The following is a 17242-nucleotide window of genomic DNA, read 5'->3' as shown; positions in this document are numbered from 1 at the left end:
CAAGTTCCTGATGGCAATCAGGCTGTGTATTTCTCAGCCCAGCCTGGACCAGCCTCTGACGTAGCCCAGCTGAAACTTCTCTTTCTCCCCCTTCTTTTTGGATAAAATTCACTATAAGCCATTCACTCTTAAGCAGCTCAGACTCTTCCTACCCATTGACAGCAGGAATTTGCCTCAAGAAGCATCTGCTGGAGCATCTTTTCGCTCGGCACTGTGGGGCCGTGCTCCACCTTTTCTCCATTAGACCAGCAGCCGCCAGGACTGGCACATGATGAGCTTTGGACTAATTAGTCTCACTTACTACTTCTGAGCCATCTCCACAACTCCATATGCTGTCTGCAGCGCCGCATCGATCTCTGTTGAGAAGCCACTGTCATTGCAGCGCTTGCTCAAGCCTGGCAAACTAATTGCCTAGCGCTTGCTGGCTGTTTTCCCTCTGACAGCCAGGCTAGGGGAAGCTGGGCTGGATCTCTTGTCTGCAAGGCAAGGTTAACCAGTTTAGCCTTTTCATGTAGCAGCGATGGTCCTAGCACAGTGCCTGGGACAGCAGGACGGAAGAGGAGAACACGTGAAATAACCTTTAAACAAAGCCGCGTGCACATCCTTTAATGATGCGGAGAAGAGTGCTGAGCAAAACCAAAGCCCGTTGCTTGGGTTATTAATATTAATTAACTTCCCAAGTACAAGCTGCTTGTCACTGCGGCTTTATGCTGCTGAAGCACGGCAGTTTCTTGTTCCTTTTAATATGACTTCTGGATTTTGCTGTGTTTAATCATCTGCAGCAATGCTTAGGACGGGTTGCCCAGGGAGGTGGTGGCATCACCGTCCCTGGGGGTGTTCAAGGAAATGTTGGATGTGGTGCTTAGGGACATGGTTCAGTGGGTGACATTGGTGGTAGGGTGATGGTTGGACCAGATGATCTTGGAGGGCTTTTCCAACCTTAATGATTCTAGGATTAGCAGACAGGTGAATTCGAGGCCGGTCAGGGAGGGCAGATGGGAGAGGCTGTGTCTTGAGAGCAAGGGCGGGTTTTGCCTTGACGTTATTCACAGTGGAAAGTATGAGCTCCAAATGGTGGAGGTGCTGGCCAACGATCACACCACAGGCTGGAGGCAGAACTGGGAATTAAATTCTACATCTCTTGACCTGGGCCAGTGTACTTCATTTTGCCTTCTGCTTGCACCTGTGAAGTACTAACTGCACACTTCCCTCAAACAAAACAAACAAAAAAAAAAGGAACGGCTCCCTGTCCTATAGACGTTTGGCTTTAAATGAGATACAGACTGCAGGAGAAAGATGCAAAGGACGTTTCAGTGGCTGTTACAAAATCACTGGGAGATGGGAGCAGAAAGAAACCCTTGGGACAGGCAGATGCTTTTGTCTCTGGCTGAGCTCTGGGCAGGCCCGCAGGGAGCGTGCTGGGATGTGGAGCACCTTTGGGATGTGGAGCACCTTCAAACCATGGAGCTCCTTTTCTGTCACCCAGAGTGGATCTGCTCAATGCCCGGGGACTAAGATGGCAGGAGAGAACACCTCTGGGAGTGGGAAACAGAGATGAGAAGCATACTGAGGGCTGTAACGCAACTAACGTGGGTGTGCACGGGTCTAGATTCACCAGTCTTCCACCTGGTTCAGTCAACAGGGGCTGGTCAATAAAAGTGAAATGAAGCTTCTGCTTGACCCCTCCAAATGAGGGGGGCAGCCACCCCCGAGGGCAGCAGCTGGAAACATCCTTTAGTTTTTGTTGTTGCCTTTGTGTTTTAGTAACCGATGTTTGGGGTGGTGGAGTTGAGCAACCACGTAAGAGGTATTACCAAAAAGCTGGAGCTCTTAAAGAGTTGGAGCTCTTAAAACAAGTTTGGCCTCCTTAGTGCTGCCTTGATATATCTTCACCAGAAATTATTTTCAGACATCTCTGAAAACCACTTGCCAGCATGAAAGTCTTACAGTCTCCCCTAGCTCTTACCTGTACAGGGATTTAATTGAGGATTTTTAAAACGTCTGCCATGTTTTACTCTTGGAGGCGATATGGAATGTGATCCAAGGCTTGCATCTACTTGGGCCAGCATTGCATTTCCCCCAAAGCTCTGGTCTCAGCTTCTGAGAGGATGCTTAGAGTTCGAGAAGGAAAAGGTCTGTTAAACGTCAGCATGTAGAGCTATCTGAAACTTACCGTGGCAAAGAGGACATTGAAAATTAGGTCTGTCCAGTGTTAGAAATGACGCTTCGTCCTGAAACCCCAAAGCGGGCTGGCTGGCAAGGTTATTTTCTTACCATAGCTTTTGTTGCGTGTGTATTACAGGAGCAGCACCGCCTTTGAGAGGAGCAAAACAGATGTGTTCCGAGTGAAAACCAACAATGTTGGACAAATAAAGAAAATAAGGTAACCGCATAACACTGCCACCAGACGACGTGCTCTGTGAGGTGCTAATCGAATGACAGGCTGCAGGGGTTTTAGTCTTGCCATGTTTTATTCATTATTTGTTAACACGCTCCCATCAAGGTGAAGTTAAGGGGTGGTAAAAGCTTGTTTACTGCCTAAGATTTGAACTGAAGCATGAAATCACCTACGGTATTGCTTATAACTATCCACACTCCCCATCAAGGATTGTATTGCTGTCATACACAATCACAGAGGAAAGGATTTAAGGCTGTTTTTATGTTCTGATGGAGTTAAATTGGGTTTGTTGTTCCATTCTGCTGAATTAGTGTAATGTGAATGATAATTATTATGTTTAACCACCATCTGACTGACCTATATAAAATTAAAAATCAGGAAGGAGTGCAAAGAAAGCTGGTAAGACTGGAAGAGGTGGATAAAGCAAAGAAAAAAGAAAAGATCCAATGTAGGGGGTAGAGTCACATATATTTTTGAAATGCAGTAGAAGGTGAATAAATGCATATGCTGAATGAACACGCAGGTGTGCATATGTGTGCATTCCTTAGCAGACAGTAGCATACCTGACATCTTCACACGAATACATACGGAAGGTTGTTATTTGCAAAATATCCCATAGAAGCCCTTAATCCTGTGAAACACTTTGGACAGCCAGGTATAAGAAGGCATTTTGTGTACAGTTACCCTAGCCTTGTCTAGTATTAAATATTCCCCAAAATTATAGTGCTGGTGTCCAACCTGAATGAAAATATAAAATCCAGGCCCTCACACGCTGGTTGTTGTTCCTCCAGGATTGAGCACGATAACACCGGACTGAATGCAGGCTGGTTCCTGGACCGTGTGATCGTGACCGACATGAACAGACCTCACCTCCGGTTTTACTTCCCCTGCAACAACTGGCTGAGCAAGGAGGATGGGGACGGGCTCTATGTCAGAGACCTCATCGGCAGCCTGAATCCCATGGATGTGCCCAAAAGTAAGCGTTTTCCGACGGGCTTGGCTTCCTGGTGCCTTGTCAGAAAGGACAAGGTTGCTTTCAGATTACTTCAGCCATACAAAAAGTAATCGCGTGGTCTAAGCTAATTTAAGTTTTCGTTACAGTCAGCGGAGAGGGAAATAGGAAGATGCAAGATGCCTCCAGAGGGTAATTCCTTTTTCCAAAATTACACCTGACATCTCAGGGTAGGTTAAATCACTATTTGGAGAAGCTCCACTTGTTGGTTGAGTGCAGGAGAATACATGATGACTGCTTGAAATTAGATTAAATGTCTGCAGAGGGATGCATGGCATCCCACCCCAGAAGATGTAGCTGGCATGGTGTGTGTTATCAGAAGAGGCACTGTGGTTACATCCTTTGCGCGAGGTTCAGTGTTTCCAGGCTCTGGTGATGACCTGCCAGAAATTTCCACAAACAAGCCAACCCTCCGACTGCAATCCTACACCGCTTTACTGAATGTGTATGATATCCATATTGAACCGGTGCCTATTTTTCAGAGTGGTTTTAAGCTAATGATGTTGAAACGGAGCCAGGACAGCTTGCAAACCAGACATGTACTCCCAAATTGATATCAGCATGTAGGCCGTGTGGTGATGTACAGCACATGTAACGTGAGTGGGGAGGCGAGCGAGATGTGAAAGTGGAGCCAGCAAACCAGCCTCAGGTGGTCAGCAGTTTGTCTGCGAGCGTTAACGAGGAAACCAGGTTGTATTTCTCTGTTCACCTTGCCAGTGCACCACTTCTTTATGGGAGTTTAATTTTGGGCATGGAAAGTGAAGCGCACCCACCATTAGTCATAAGCCTAAAGTAAGGGAAAGGTGTAGTTTGGTAGAAAAGGGGAAAAACTTGTGTTTTTGTTAGTATCATGTCTTTTTGAGTTGCACTGCCATTGTTGATATGACCACTTAGCACTGTTTTAGGCGGTAAAGCAGTTTACTGGAAGTCCTAATAGAGTGCTTTGAGTATTGATGGATGCTCTAGGAGGGCAAAGCATTGTTATTTTATTGATACCCTGTTGAAGTTAACAGTCATACAATACACTGTGATGCTGTTTGTCCCGGAACTGTTGGATGATTTCCCCTTGCTAAGATGGGATCTCCTAAAAGAGTTTCAGTGTGTTGAAGGTGTATGTATGAAAGACTGCATTATGTTTATAATATACAAATAATGCACATTGACAAGAAATGTATGTGGAAGTATTTTACAGATGCAGACCTCTCCAGGGTGGATGCCATCAGGGGATGAGATAATGTCTGGAGATGCTCTGCCAAAATCCCCCACCCAGTGGCTGTGGGACTGAGAGCACCACAGTGCTTCACTGCTCTTTTATCCTCTCAGTTTGTGAAAAAGAAGAGCTTAGCATACTTGCGCTGGGTGGGGAAGGAGGGGTCTGGAGAAGGTAGTGGATGAGTCAAAGCAAGACACAATTAAAGAGAGGTTCCCTTGAGGAGGAAGTCAACTACTCAATCTTAATAAATCTTTAAATGACACAACAATTTCTCTGAACTTATTATTGCTCCTGCCTGGGAGAGCTGATTCAAACGAATGCCTGTGATTTCCTCCATCCTGTTCAACACCTGTCTCTCAGCAGGGAAAGATTGGTGGGCTAAACCCTCAGCTGGTAAAAATCAGTGCAGCTACAATGAAACTGATGGAGAGACTTTGCATTTCAGCAGCAGAAAAACTACTCCCAAGCACATGCTCTTCTGCAGGAGTGGTTTTGGGTTATAGATCAGCTGCTAACACTGTGCTTGGCTCTGGATGTCCAGGAAAAATACAAGTGAGATTGTCCCTGGCCTTAAGGGTGTGAAAGAGGAGATTCAAGCAGACATTTGTCAAAAACGCATCTGTTCTTGTCACCTTTATCAGATAGAAAACGCCACTTTTGAGTGCCACAGCCTGGGAGCTCTGCAGCTGCCCCCATAAATGCAGGGAGCTGGGCTGAGGCCAGAGGCATGGGTGAAGGGTTGGACGCCTTCCAGGTGGCAGGTCTGAATCTGTAAGAGGAGAGGGTTAGCTCAGCTATCTCAGGTTGCAGTTCCCCTTGAACCATAATTAATGAAGGATAAACATTCCCAGGTTGCTGAGGTGAACTGTCAGCTGCAAATGTAAATTCATCTGAATTCATTTGGCTCCCTCTGAAATTCATAAAGGTCTGAAATGAGATTGTGATATGATTTTCTTCATACATCTAAGTAATTTACCCTATTTTGTTATTTTTATTTCAAGTGAATTGAACAGTTGTGTTTACTCTTTGAGTATTCATATTTTCTAGACTACTAGACAAATGAATAATTATGTGGTTTGGTGATTTTATGTGCCTGTAGAGAAAGATGGTTTGCTCCCTCTCAAGTCTCTGTTCCCATTAGCAGCTTTTTACTGCTGTACTCTCCTTTCTAGTCATGTCTCTTCAGTCATTGCTTTCCTTTTTTCTTTATTTTTTCTTTGTAAACCATCCCGGCACTGATGTTAAAGACCTTAGTCCAGTGTTTGCTTTCATGCTCCATTTGCTGCCACAGTCCATTATGTTTTGGAGGTAACCAAATGAGTTTCATCCATGTTCCTTCTCCTACAACATCTTCAGCTTTTGATCTTCTGCTGGAGAACTTTCACATCTTTGTTGTGAAGATTTACCTTTCCTTTCTCAAAGGTCACTGCTGGGACGTGCATGCTTTCTGTGATGTGTGTGGGATGTGGACTGGTGAAAAGTAGAGTGATTTATTTTGTCAGGTTTTTGTTTTGTTGAAGTTCTGCAGAGGCTTTGTATCTGAAAGGGATTGTTGGTTTTGGACCAAAGCCTAAAGCCATGGGGAGATTTGGTCTCTTTTTTGGTACAGAGCACAAATCAGTCAGGGAATCCCTGTAGGGCTGTGAGCTTTGAAGAGGTTAATTTAAAGTTAAAGAAAAAAATGGCATTATTAAAAAGGCAGAAAAAAATATGCACCCCCAAAATTGTCAACATATAATTGAAAAGGTGGACCAAAAGAAAAAAAAAAAAAAACAAAGCAGAAGGCAGGAAGACTTAGTGTTTGCAGACAGCTGAATGACTGCATTTGCTTAAGTGGATAAAATGACTCCTGTTAGGTTCCCCATTGAATGCCACACATTTTTCAAGGAGAACAGGTTACATTTTAAGTGCTCCTGCCTGAATGATCCTCTGTTCCCTGTATTCACATCCATGGCATCATATGCCCTTGGTGCTTTGATAGTGATGGTGTCACAGATTCTTATTTACCCAGCAGCTGCTATTGGCAGCCTGGATTAATTTACATTACAGGTATTAATTACAATGAAGGACTATTGTTCAGCCTTATGCTGCTTCACTTGTGTTTATGAAAACTTGGGTTTGTATGTCTGTGGCTAAGCCTTAATGCAGGGGACTGGCTCAAAACCGATTTAATCTGATGGGTTTTATCTGAGTGCTGCAGGTGTTGGATCTCTCCAAGGGTGTCTGATGTCCTACCTAAGTGGTGGGGGAGGAGAGCATTAATAATAGCTTGTAGCTGCACTAATAAGAACTACTGACCCAATGGAGATGCAAAAGCAAAGAAAATTTGGGCACCTATTCCCAGCCTGTTGTCTGATACCTGCAGAGCAGACAAGAATCACTTGTGCTGTTCCTTGGAAGGACCATTATGTCCCACACCCCATGGTGATGCTCTTTTGGTTGGGCCTCACCACCCTTTACCTGGTGGTTTGCAGCCCCAGGACTGCTCGACAGCTCCAGTCTGAGCCTGGGACTTGGCGTGAGTTATAACAATTGGTCTTCAGAGGGACTGAAGGGTGTCTCAAGACATGTAATACTAGAATATTTCTACAAGGCTGTATTTTTTCATCATTCTTAAAAGAATCTGAGATTAAGTAGGGTCAGATGATGTGTTAGTTATACATGAGCCATCTTCTTTTCAGGGTAACAACAGTCCGTTTATCAAGAGAAAGCAGAAACATTCATTTGCAAAGGGTCTTTTTCTCATCTGGCCCTTAAAACCACACAAAATAGCACAAATACCTGAAAAGTGATTCAGACTTCCACGCAATTGTAATTTATACTGACCTGTCAAATTTTGGTGAAGTCTTGCCAACCTGTCTGTTGCAAATGAGTTTCAGAGCCAAGGACTGTTTTCCAGTTGGCTCCTTGGCCATCAGCGCTCTAAATTTATTTAAGATTGGACATGATGGGCTATAAATGTCCATGGGATGGCAGCTCATGTGAAACTATTTCAAGACATTTTATTCACAGTAGGACAGAACTGCATGCGTGTGACCTCAAACTGTAAAACTGTTTGATTCCCTTAGCTGGTAATAGCACTTTTTTTTTTTTTCTGTGTAAAGTTTAATCTTATTTAGTCTAGTAATAAATGAGGGTACTTAGAACTGATGCGTTATGCAGCACAGTTCTGAGGAGCAGGGCAGTTACAGTGCATTGTATACCCACACCTTGTGAATGGGAGTGTCCAATGAGTTTATGTTACATTTGATTTTCCCATACTTAAAAGTGCTAGGCATTGGTCACTTACTGTTTTTAATTATTATTAATATTGTGTCCAAAAAATGGATTGCAAGTCCAGATTAGATGTAGCTGTGCTGTATCTAGGGCTTAATCTACATGGTTTTATGCAGGCAGACATGAGGTTTATTCCTCGCAGTGACAAGAATGAGTGTTGAACTGGAAGGCTGGTGGTTGTGTCTGCTGGCCTGATTTTGGGTTGCTATATGGTGTCTCTGAGATTTTGCACCCTGAATAGATGCATCCTAAGAGGTAATGCCTGGGAGGTCACGTTGGAGGGACCAACTGGAGTCCTGTGAAGGCAGATTGGTCGTGTAACGTGCCCATGTGTTTGTGCATGCAGAGGGTGGCCTCGCCTTTACAGAATGAGAACAATATTTATTATACTTACAAATGAGAGAAGTTCAGCTGATCAAGTTGCAGGTCAGCCCCAATCCATTAGTCTTTCATGAGTTTCCTTGACCCACCAGTCTGTCCTCATCTGGGGCAGAGTTAATGAGATCACCCGAGGAGGCTTGGACAGCTTGTGTTCATAGCGGGTCAGAGGAGAAGACCACGGGCACAAAGAAGCACAGAACAGTTCCCTTCAAACAAAATAAGACAGTCTGTGCATACAAAGCAGCAGCCTGCACTAGACTTCTCTGCCTGGAGTGCCTTTGAGAGCATCTGTGTGAGCACAGGTAGAGTTAACAGGTATGAGAAATTCTCTGAGGTCTTTAGATCCACAAGGACCTAAAACTCATATGTTTGAGCTGGGAATGTGAACTGTTTTAATTCCTTCTTCTGCAAAGGAGGCTTGTGTTAAGCCTTCACCGTTCATTGTTCAGTTTTAATATTGTCTGACTTGAAGACTTATGAGGGACGGACCTGGCTGTAGCTTGAGGAGACACTTGGGGCAGCAGGTATTGATGCTCACGCTTGGCTTTGAGTCAGTAGCTCAATCCTTCCTGTCCTAGTGGGAACCACGTGTGCCTACGGGCTGGACTGGATCTGAACTGATGATGTGGCCAATATTTCTCCATAACGTACTACTAATAGAAACTCTGATAAAGAGAGGGGGTTTGGATATGAGGCAGCAGTAGGTGATGTCCTATGGGCTTTGTACCCTCATTTTACACCAGGCCTGGAGGGGGGGACTGGTCCCCCTCCTGTTTCCCCTCAGTTGTGGTTCAAAATGTCATGTTTTGGAAATTTCATGATCAGAAAAAATAAAAAGGTTATTTCTGAGAATGTGAAAGGGGGAAATTAAATATTAATAGGTGTTACCAGCTCATTGAAACTTATCTTTATTTGTGCTGAGAACTGGAAGTGTATAATCAGCACATGAAAATGCAGCTAAATATATTTATGAAATAAATATGAATTGTTTACTTTTGAATAATGACAGATATTCGCTGTATTAAGGATGAAGCTTTGCTGCATGCTGAGATATTCAACAAACATTTGTAGAGTGAGTAATACCTTTTACTACCCAACTGATATCACTGGGGAAAAAAAAAAAAGAAAAACCTGTCAAGTTGTTACCTGGCAGACTGAGCATTCAACAATTTTTGTTGTTGTTGTTGTTTTTGTTCTTTCCCCCTTCTCTCCCCCCAAAATAAACCAGTTGATCTAATAAGGATTTTACTCTCCTTATGGACTCTGTCCTTTTTATACCTTTCAATCACCACTCCTTAAACAAGTCAGCTGTGAGCAGCTTTATTTATGTCTGTTTTGCTTCTTGTTTTGTCTCTAAAACTGGACAAGTGGAAATGTTAGGAGAAAAAAAATGCTTAAAAAATGAATCAAATGAATTAAAATGTTAGAAGAAAAAAAAAAAAGAAACACTAGTGACTTTTAAACCACAAGGAAGATGAGATACACAGAGCTCAGAAATAGGATGTAAATAGAGATTTGTAATTCACGTAAAAGATCTCATGCTTCAAGGGAAAAAAGTTTGGAGAGAAATGAGACATCTCTATGTATAGCTGGTATATATAGATCTATGTGTATCCAACACAGAACACTGCAGCACAGCTGTGAAGATGGGCATAATTTTCACCAATTATGTCTAGATATTGTAATTATTTAAACTGGTATTGTGAAAAAAAAATTAAAAATTTGATTTATACAAATAAGGTTGAAGTACAATGATAACAATATGGTTGTAAACAGTCCTCTAAAATTATGTCACTCTTCATTCTGAGCAAAAATATTTTACCCAGGAGGTTCTTTTCAGTGATTTCCCTGAACCTGAATGTAACAGATCCAGAGAAAGCTGGAAGTGGATGTTCTTTTTTTTTTTTTTTTGAGAAGTCTGTGTTTTCTTTTCTTTCTTTTTTTTTTTTTTTTTTTTTAATGGGCTTCCACCCTGGGGCTGAACTAATGAAAAATAATGAGAAATCTTGGAGAATTAGATGAACAAGGGCTTCCGTGCTGCAGTAACAAGACGGGTTGCCCCGTGCTAAGCTCCATGCCTCTGCAACTAAACTACTGTCTCTTGAGCAAGGTCATTTAAAGCTCACTTCAAAATATCATCATCACTTTGAAGTCACAGTAGGAACATCAGTTTAACATATCCTACAACCAAAGGCTCCTGCATGTGGTAGATTGCCTCTCACAGGCTTTGCAGAGGGATGATCCAGGCTGAATCCTAATATATTAACTGTTTTGATGCATGCTTTGATTTCCTGTAAGATCCATGCGTAATGGGGCTGAACCTTGTGGTCTCTGGGCTGGATGGGGAGACCAAGCAGCTGAGTTCATTACAGGAGGTGCACAAGGCAGTGATTGAGGATAATGTAATATTCAGCAGAGCAAACATACTCATTTCCTTTTCCTTTGTGTTATGACTCCTTGGGTAGCAGCAATAATCTCTCCTTCTTCAGAGCACCATTTCAGAGAGCTCTTCTGAGACTATCAACATGTTAACACAGGGTTGCACCAACCTCACAACCTTGACGCTGCCCTTATTGATGTGCACCCCAAAGCTGTGCAAAGGCTCCTCAGCATCTCTCCCCACTAACACCGTGAACAGAACAGGACAGAAAAGAGAGAAATTCAAATGCTTGCTCTGAATCTGGAGTCTTGGGAAGCCACAGGCTTCGTGCCTAACCATAGGCTGTCTGAACTTTAAGGTTGCTCTGACCAGCTGTCTCCAAGGAATATGCTGTCAGAAGTGGTAGAAAGGAGCTCCCATTTTGACAAGTCATCAAGGAGAGATTTTGCCAGAGTGTTTTGGGTGGGCTGGAATGACTGACTCAATCTGACAGCGAGGAACTGAGGCATATGGACGTTCAACCACCTTCCTGAGCTCATGCAAAAAGACTGTGGTGGGCTCAGGTTGAGCCCCTGCCTCTCCCTCCAGCAGCAATTCTTTTTGCTTTTCGTACTAGCCATGCATATATTTCTTTGGCAGCAGCAATTCAGGGACATCAGTGCTGCCCCTTCCCTATCCATTGCCCTCCCCTCTTCGCTCTGAAATCTGCCTGCTCGGCGCTGAGCAGTGCAGGGTGGATCTTAGACACTGCCACCCTTGGGAGCGCTGTGAAAACAGAAGGATAATTGCTAAAAGTTGCCTTATGAGAAGAATCTATCGCTGCCTATGACTCAGTTCCCTGCTTTTAACCCGGCGTGTTTCGCTTCTGAAGGCTGTGGCGTTTCCTGGTTGTTGGATGCTGTGCTGCTAACCTGCTCCACGGCGGGTCATGCACCAGGGAGGGAGGCATGGATGTCTAGTGGAGGATTCACCGTGCCCCGCAGGAGGTGATAACTCTCGGTAATGAAGCACGATCGAGTTTGTTTCCCTGCCTAAATCTGGTTCTCCTGCTGCTACAAATTCTGCAGTTTGTGCATTAACGCCTTATCTAGTGCCCCAAATATTTTTAGCCGCAAGATTTCCTTAGGCGACTCCCTCCTGTGGTGCTTCAGGTGACCACAACATCATATTGCTAAATAAACAGCACTAACAGCGGGACCTCACGTGGCCGAGCAGCCAGTTGCGGCTTGCAGGTGGAAGGATCTGGCTGGGATGCCTCCCTGCATTTCTCACAGTCAGAGGCAGGGGTGAGGACACTTGAGAGCTCTTTGGGGTGGTGGGGCTGGGTAAAAAGGTCTTGGGCAAGGTGTTGGGTTAGCGCTGCACCCTGTCTCCTTGGGGTGGAGGTGGCAATGGGACCAGCCTGCAGGAGGTGTACCAGGAGGGCGCACCCCTTCCTCCACCAGGAGCAGCGCCAGGAGTGCAACATTGCACCACTGCTCTCCCCAAAGATCAAACCCTTAGCTCTCACTGGGAAGAGCCCGGGTCTAGCCCATGGTGCAACGTTCATCCTCCCTCTTAGCTGTTAGGAGCTGTGTCTGAGTTGGTTAGTAACAGACAAGCTGCTTGTTCACACCTCTGCTAAATTAATGCCGCGAGGTCATATCAGTTAGTGCCACCCCCCTGCTTCCTTGAGGGGGCATCCTGGAAACGTTTCCAAATGCCTTCTCAGGGCAGCTTTGTGTATGTCAGCATGTCGGATGAGAGGTGTCAGGCCAGCTGGATCGTCCATAACTGAGCAGACACCCCAAGGCAGAGAAAAGGAAGGTGCTGTAACCATACAGGGCAATTGCAATCATGTGTTGCGATGGGAAGAGGAAAGGCTGCAGAAAACAGTTAATGCTCTTCCTGCTAAATTTTTGTTAGCTGTTTTTCTCCTGGTTTGTGCCTCTGAAGCTGCTAATTCTAGTTCTAGGAAAGCTCTCCTCTCCGTGCCTGTGCTGCAACGAGCCTGCACTGCTAGATGGAGTCACAGCTTTTACCAGCCTTACATTAGCATTTTGCATGTTCCTGGTGCTAGGAGAAGCATTCAGGGAAAAAAAAAATAAAAATCCAGGCAACATCTTGATCTCTGTTTTGTAGATGAACTTGGAGCCATGTATTGAGATTTAAAAAAGCCAAGTGGGTATTTTTGAAAAGATGATGTTACTGTTTTAAATAATTCATGATTAAGGGCTTGCAGAGTAGGGAACGGCATCCACCCATGCTTGTAATGGAGGGTGCTTGACTTCAGCCAGATCTCTGCCTGGGTACAATGAGAGCCTTTTTCTGCGTGCTCCCAGCAGCTGAATCCTCCCAGCCTTTTTGAGATGTAGCATCTCTTTCTGTTTAAATTTGCATCTCCACCATGTAATTCTGCAAGAGGAGCTGATGTACGAAGCACAGAAGGACCCCTGAGCAGCATGAAGTGCTGCTCCCTCTGCTGTAACTGAGTCCTGGATTGCCGAGAGGGAGAGGCTGGTGGCAAAAATCCAGCATAGCTCAGCTTGATCCTGCTTGTTCTCTGAATGTGATGGAATTAAACCTGGTCCTGCATGAAGAGCTGAGCAGGACAGGTATGGAGCATGGAGGAGAGGCATCCAAGCGTATGCCGTGCTTATATGTAAGGGGGCAGAGTGAAACTCTTGCAGTTGTCATGACATTGTATGTCTTAGATTTGAAATAGAGCAATGTGGAAAAACCTTTTCAAGGCATCGGAAGGGGCCAAGATTTTTGCCAGGGTTTTGCTTGCCGATCAGCTCTGTTTCTGCAGAAGCTGTTCAAGGTGCCCTTCCTATCCTGTTTCTGGGCACTGCTGGTGATTGTTCTTTGTTGGCTTGCTCCCTACCTGTCCCCCTTGCTGCATGTGTTCAGGCATCCTTCCAGACTATTCTTCGGTGGCATAAAGCCTGATCCTACTAGAGTAATCTAACCTTGGCCACTGACGCTTGCCCTTCTGTGGATCCTTTTATCCTACCGGGCTCTTCTGGCCCCTGGAAAACGGAGTGGAAAATTAATCACTGACATCAGAATAAATAATGTAGAGAAGGTGCACAGAGCAAAGCTTCTTGAAAAATGTGGTCTGTGATTGAAGATCCCGATGTACAGAGGGTCACTGTTAGTTGGAGCAGTTCAGTAACCACATGGGAGCTGTGAATTGCAGCGTCTCTATCCTTGGCTAATGCAAACAAAATCTGTTGGTGTCGGTGTATCTCCAGCAGGTTGTGAGAGCTCTTCAAACTGAAGAAAAAGAGTTAAAGAGAAATATTACCGCATCGCTCCCTTGAAAGAGGAGGTTCTGCCCTCCTCTTTCTTGTTATTTAGTATTTATTGTATTTTTATCATTATCATTTTATTTGTAATGACATGTTTTGCGATGGGGCGCCAAGAATGTCAGCTCGATTTTTAGCCTTTTCGGAGCACATTCATTAAACCATGACAGGTGATTTTCTCTTCTCTTTGGGCTCTGTCCTTGTTCTCCTCACCCCGGGAGCTGAGCACATCTTTATAATTCAGGGAATGGTCCAACAACCTCTCCTCATACGTTTGCTCTCACTTCCTCTGCCTCAGGGGGAGCATGTGCACCAAAGTGTCTGCTGTCTTTTAGAATAATTTTACTATACACTGATCAAGGTGGAGGAGGCAGGTGACCCGCTCTGAGAGTGGCAGCTCAGGGTTTGTGATGGTCCGTAGCTTCTGAGGGGATTAAGTGGTTTCTGGTGCTGACTGGGAAGACCAGACAAGCTTCTCCACTAACTTTTCACCTGGCAAAGAGAAAAAATTCCTTACCTTGTATCACGGTGCAAAAAGCTTTTTTTTTTTTCAGGGGAGATGTGTGTGATGTGGTTTGTGCACTTGTCCCTTTTGCACGTGCAGAGTGCCCAGGAGTCAGACAGGAGGAGGTGGTGGAGCACAGAGCCTGCAGATTCAGCTAGCCAGGACTCACTAACAAAGGCTGTCACGGATGCTTTGCTGAGGGCATAGATCAGGTCACGTACTGTAGATTTTGCATTACTCTATAATTTTTTGTTTTGTGTTTTGCTGCCTGTCTCCAGCCCTGGAACTGCACAGAGGATATGGTACTAGACATATCATGGTGGAGTTTGCTTGGAGGATCAAGGTAGTCAGGTGGGCTTTGGTCATAGATTTTGAAAGTTGCTCACGTTTGCCCCACTTATGGTCATACTGAAGGCCACGGCAGCTTTCTTATTGATTTTAGAAGAAGATGAGCAAACCCTTGCTGTCCTTTGGAGCTATGTCAGTCCCATCCTGATCCCTTGAAGAGCTTGCATTACTGACTTGGGGAGTGTGAAATGTTCATGGTGTGGTTCACCCGTGTGATTTTTGCGTTCCTTTGTGCCACACAAGATGTAGATTTGTAATGTTACAGCTCCTGGGCTTTACTGCTGCTTTTCCATTAAATTGAAAAGGATTTTTATTTTGTTTTTTTTTTTTTTTTAACTGGACAGAGTAGCAGGGTGGTCCCCTTCAGGTTTTGGGGCTCCTAAAGTGTGGCTGACCTTTCCTCAAAATACTTGGTGTCACCAGCCAGGCTTAATATAAGCCGAGCTGCAAAAATAGCTCTAGGACAGCATTTGGACCACAGGGGTCAGGTCTGAGCTGGAGCAGATGGCTGGCTCTGCAACTCATTGATGTTTTGAAAAAACAATGACTGTGTGTAGGTCTGAGGTCACTTAATGGCTATGTATCAACATCAAAATTTGCACCTTCCTCTCACCTATTTCAGCTTTTGGTGGAAAAAAAAAAAAAAAAAAGGCCCCCACCATGTCAGGGCTTGAAATTGAGTGATCTCTGCCTCTTGCTTTGAGCAGCGAATACCCAAAGTGCCAGAGCTCTGTGTCTCTGTCCACGGACAATGTCAGAGACAGGGTCTCTGTCTGTGGATTTTATTTCTCTTTTGGAGAAGAGGAAAAAAAAGGTTTGAGGGTCAGTGTAAAAGGATCCAGGAGCGGTGGTTCAGATGTGCTTTCAAGATAGCACAGCACAGCCTGAGTTGATTTGTACTATTATGTTTTTTAACCATTGAGCCATTAATGAGTTGGGATTTCTGCCTCTCTCCTTGCAGTCAACAAATACGTGGTCCGAGTATTCACGGGTGAAGTCAGCGGCAGTGGAACAGATGCGGATGTCTTCATTAATATCTTCGGTGAGAAAGGAGACACAGGTATTCAAATGCAAATCGTTTCCTAAAATACTCTTTCCTGCTCTGCAGGCCTGCAGTCTGAACAACGCACAGCAGCAATCTGGCAAATGCAGAATAATTTGGCTCTGTGAAAGGCACAACAAATGCTGTTGTTAGTGCTGGGGTTTCTCACAACCGCAGCTCCTGGAAGCTGGGTCTGCAGGGCAGCAGTTGTTGTGGGGCTGTGAGCATGGCTGTGGTCACCCGCCACCAAAAATCCCGAAGCCTGAGAAAATGCACCACCAGCAGAAACCAGTGTGATAGGCACCAGTTCACCGAGGGTCCCAAAACCAATGTGTTATCTACAGTGCATGCGATGTGTGCTGAATGTCACGGAATTACAGAGTGGCTGAGGACAGAAGGGACCGCTGGAGGTCATCTGGTCTAAGCCCCTTGTGCAAGCAGCACCACCCAGAGATGGGTGTCCAGCACCACGTCCAGGCAGGTTTCGGAGATCTCCAAGGAGGAAAACTCCACCACCACTCTGGTCAAATGTTCCTTCCTTTCTCTGACCCTGGAAGGATAATGTTCTCCTTTCAGTGTGGCACAGGTTGTGTCTGAGCCTGTCTGGTCATTCAGAAAAATAATTTGTCCACATTTTTTATTAGTTTGCTTTAAATTGATGGTGGTATCTACTCCTTAATACAGAATGTATTGCAACAGTGGTCCAAAAACTCAAATTTAATTTAAAAAATATATTTTAATCTGAATACTAATAAGATGTGCCCAGACCAAAGTCTCTGGCTCACACCATTGTGAAGAGCAGGTTGAAATTCCTGGAGACTCAGCTAGCAAATCTCCTCTCTCTTCTGTACTGCACATATCCTGTCAAAGTCAAGAAATAACGATACGATGCCTGCCAAGTGTCCTTGAGCAGATTATGAAACTTAGTGGAGAGGTCTCATTCTTGATTAATTCTCCAGACTTTTACAAGGGGATTCATCTGATCTCTCCAAAGACTTTTGAAAGTGGGTGTCCAAATCTCAGCCCATTGTCCAGGCACCCTGTCAAATGTGCACAGAGGAATAACACCTCTAGAAAATGATTCATCCCCTCCAAAGGCAAGTGGGATGCATTGCCCTCTGATGCCTTTCCTGCACAGATTTGGCCAGGTGCCTCGGGCAGACTCTGTCCTACCCTCATGCCACTAGCAGAGAAACAGAGCTGGTTGCAACCCGGGTCAGTACTTTAATTCTTTTCATAATGATAAGCACCTGCAAGATCTGGAAAAGCCAATGCCCCCGGTCAGGACTTAATTTGAAAATAAATCCTTCCTGTGTGATGCGGCGAAGAATCCTGCGTCCTGAAATGTCAAAATCTGCTGCATGTGACCAAGCCTCTTTTAAACAGTTTGGACATTT

The 17242-nt window shown here is 44.7% G+C and overlaps 1 protein-coding gene across 1 annotated transcript in view; it reads left to right on the top strand.

Moving 5' to 3' along the window:
• LOXHD1 (lipoxygenase homology PLAT domains 1) overlaps positions 1-17242 on the top strand; it is a 155874-nt gene that overhangs the window by 38881 nt on the left and 99751 nt on the right. The window contains exons 3-5 of the mRNA XM_083816422.1: positions 2303-2383; positions 3190-3374; positions 15765-15863. Of these exons, the coding sequence (XP_083672548.1) occupies positions 2303-2383; positions 3190-3374; positions 15765-15863 (365 nt within the window). The remainder of the gene's footprint in view (positions 1-2302; positions 2384-3189; positions 3375-15764; positions 15864-17242) is intronic.

The sequence above is a fragment of the Anser anser genome (genome assembly GCF_964211835.1).
Source record: "Anser anser genome assembly, chromosome: Z".
Lineage (NCBI taxonomy): Eukaryota > Metazoa > Chordata > Aves > Anseriformes > Anatidae > Anser > Anser anser.
This window is presented reverse-complemented; position numbering and strand designations above follow the sequence as displayed.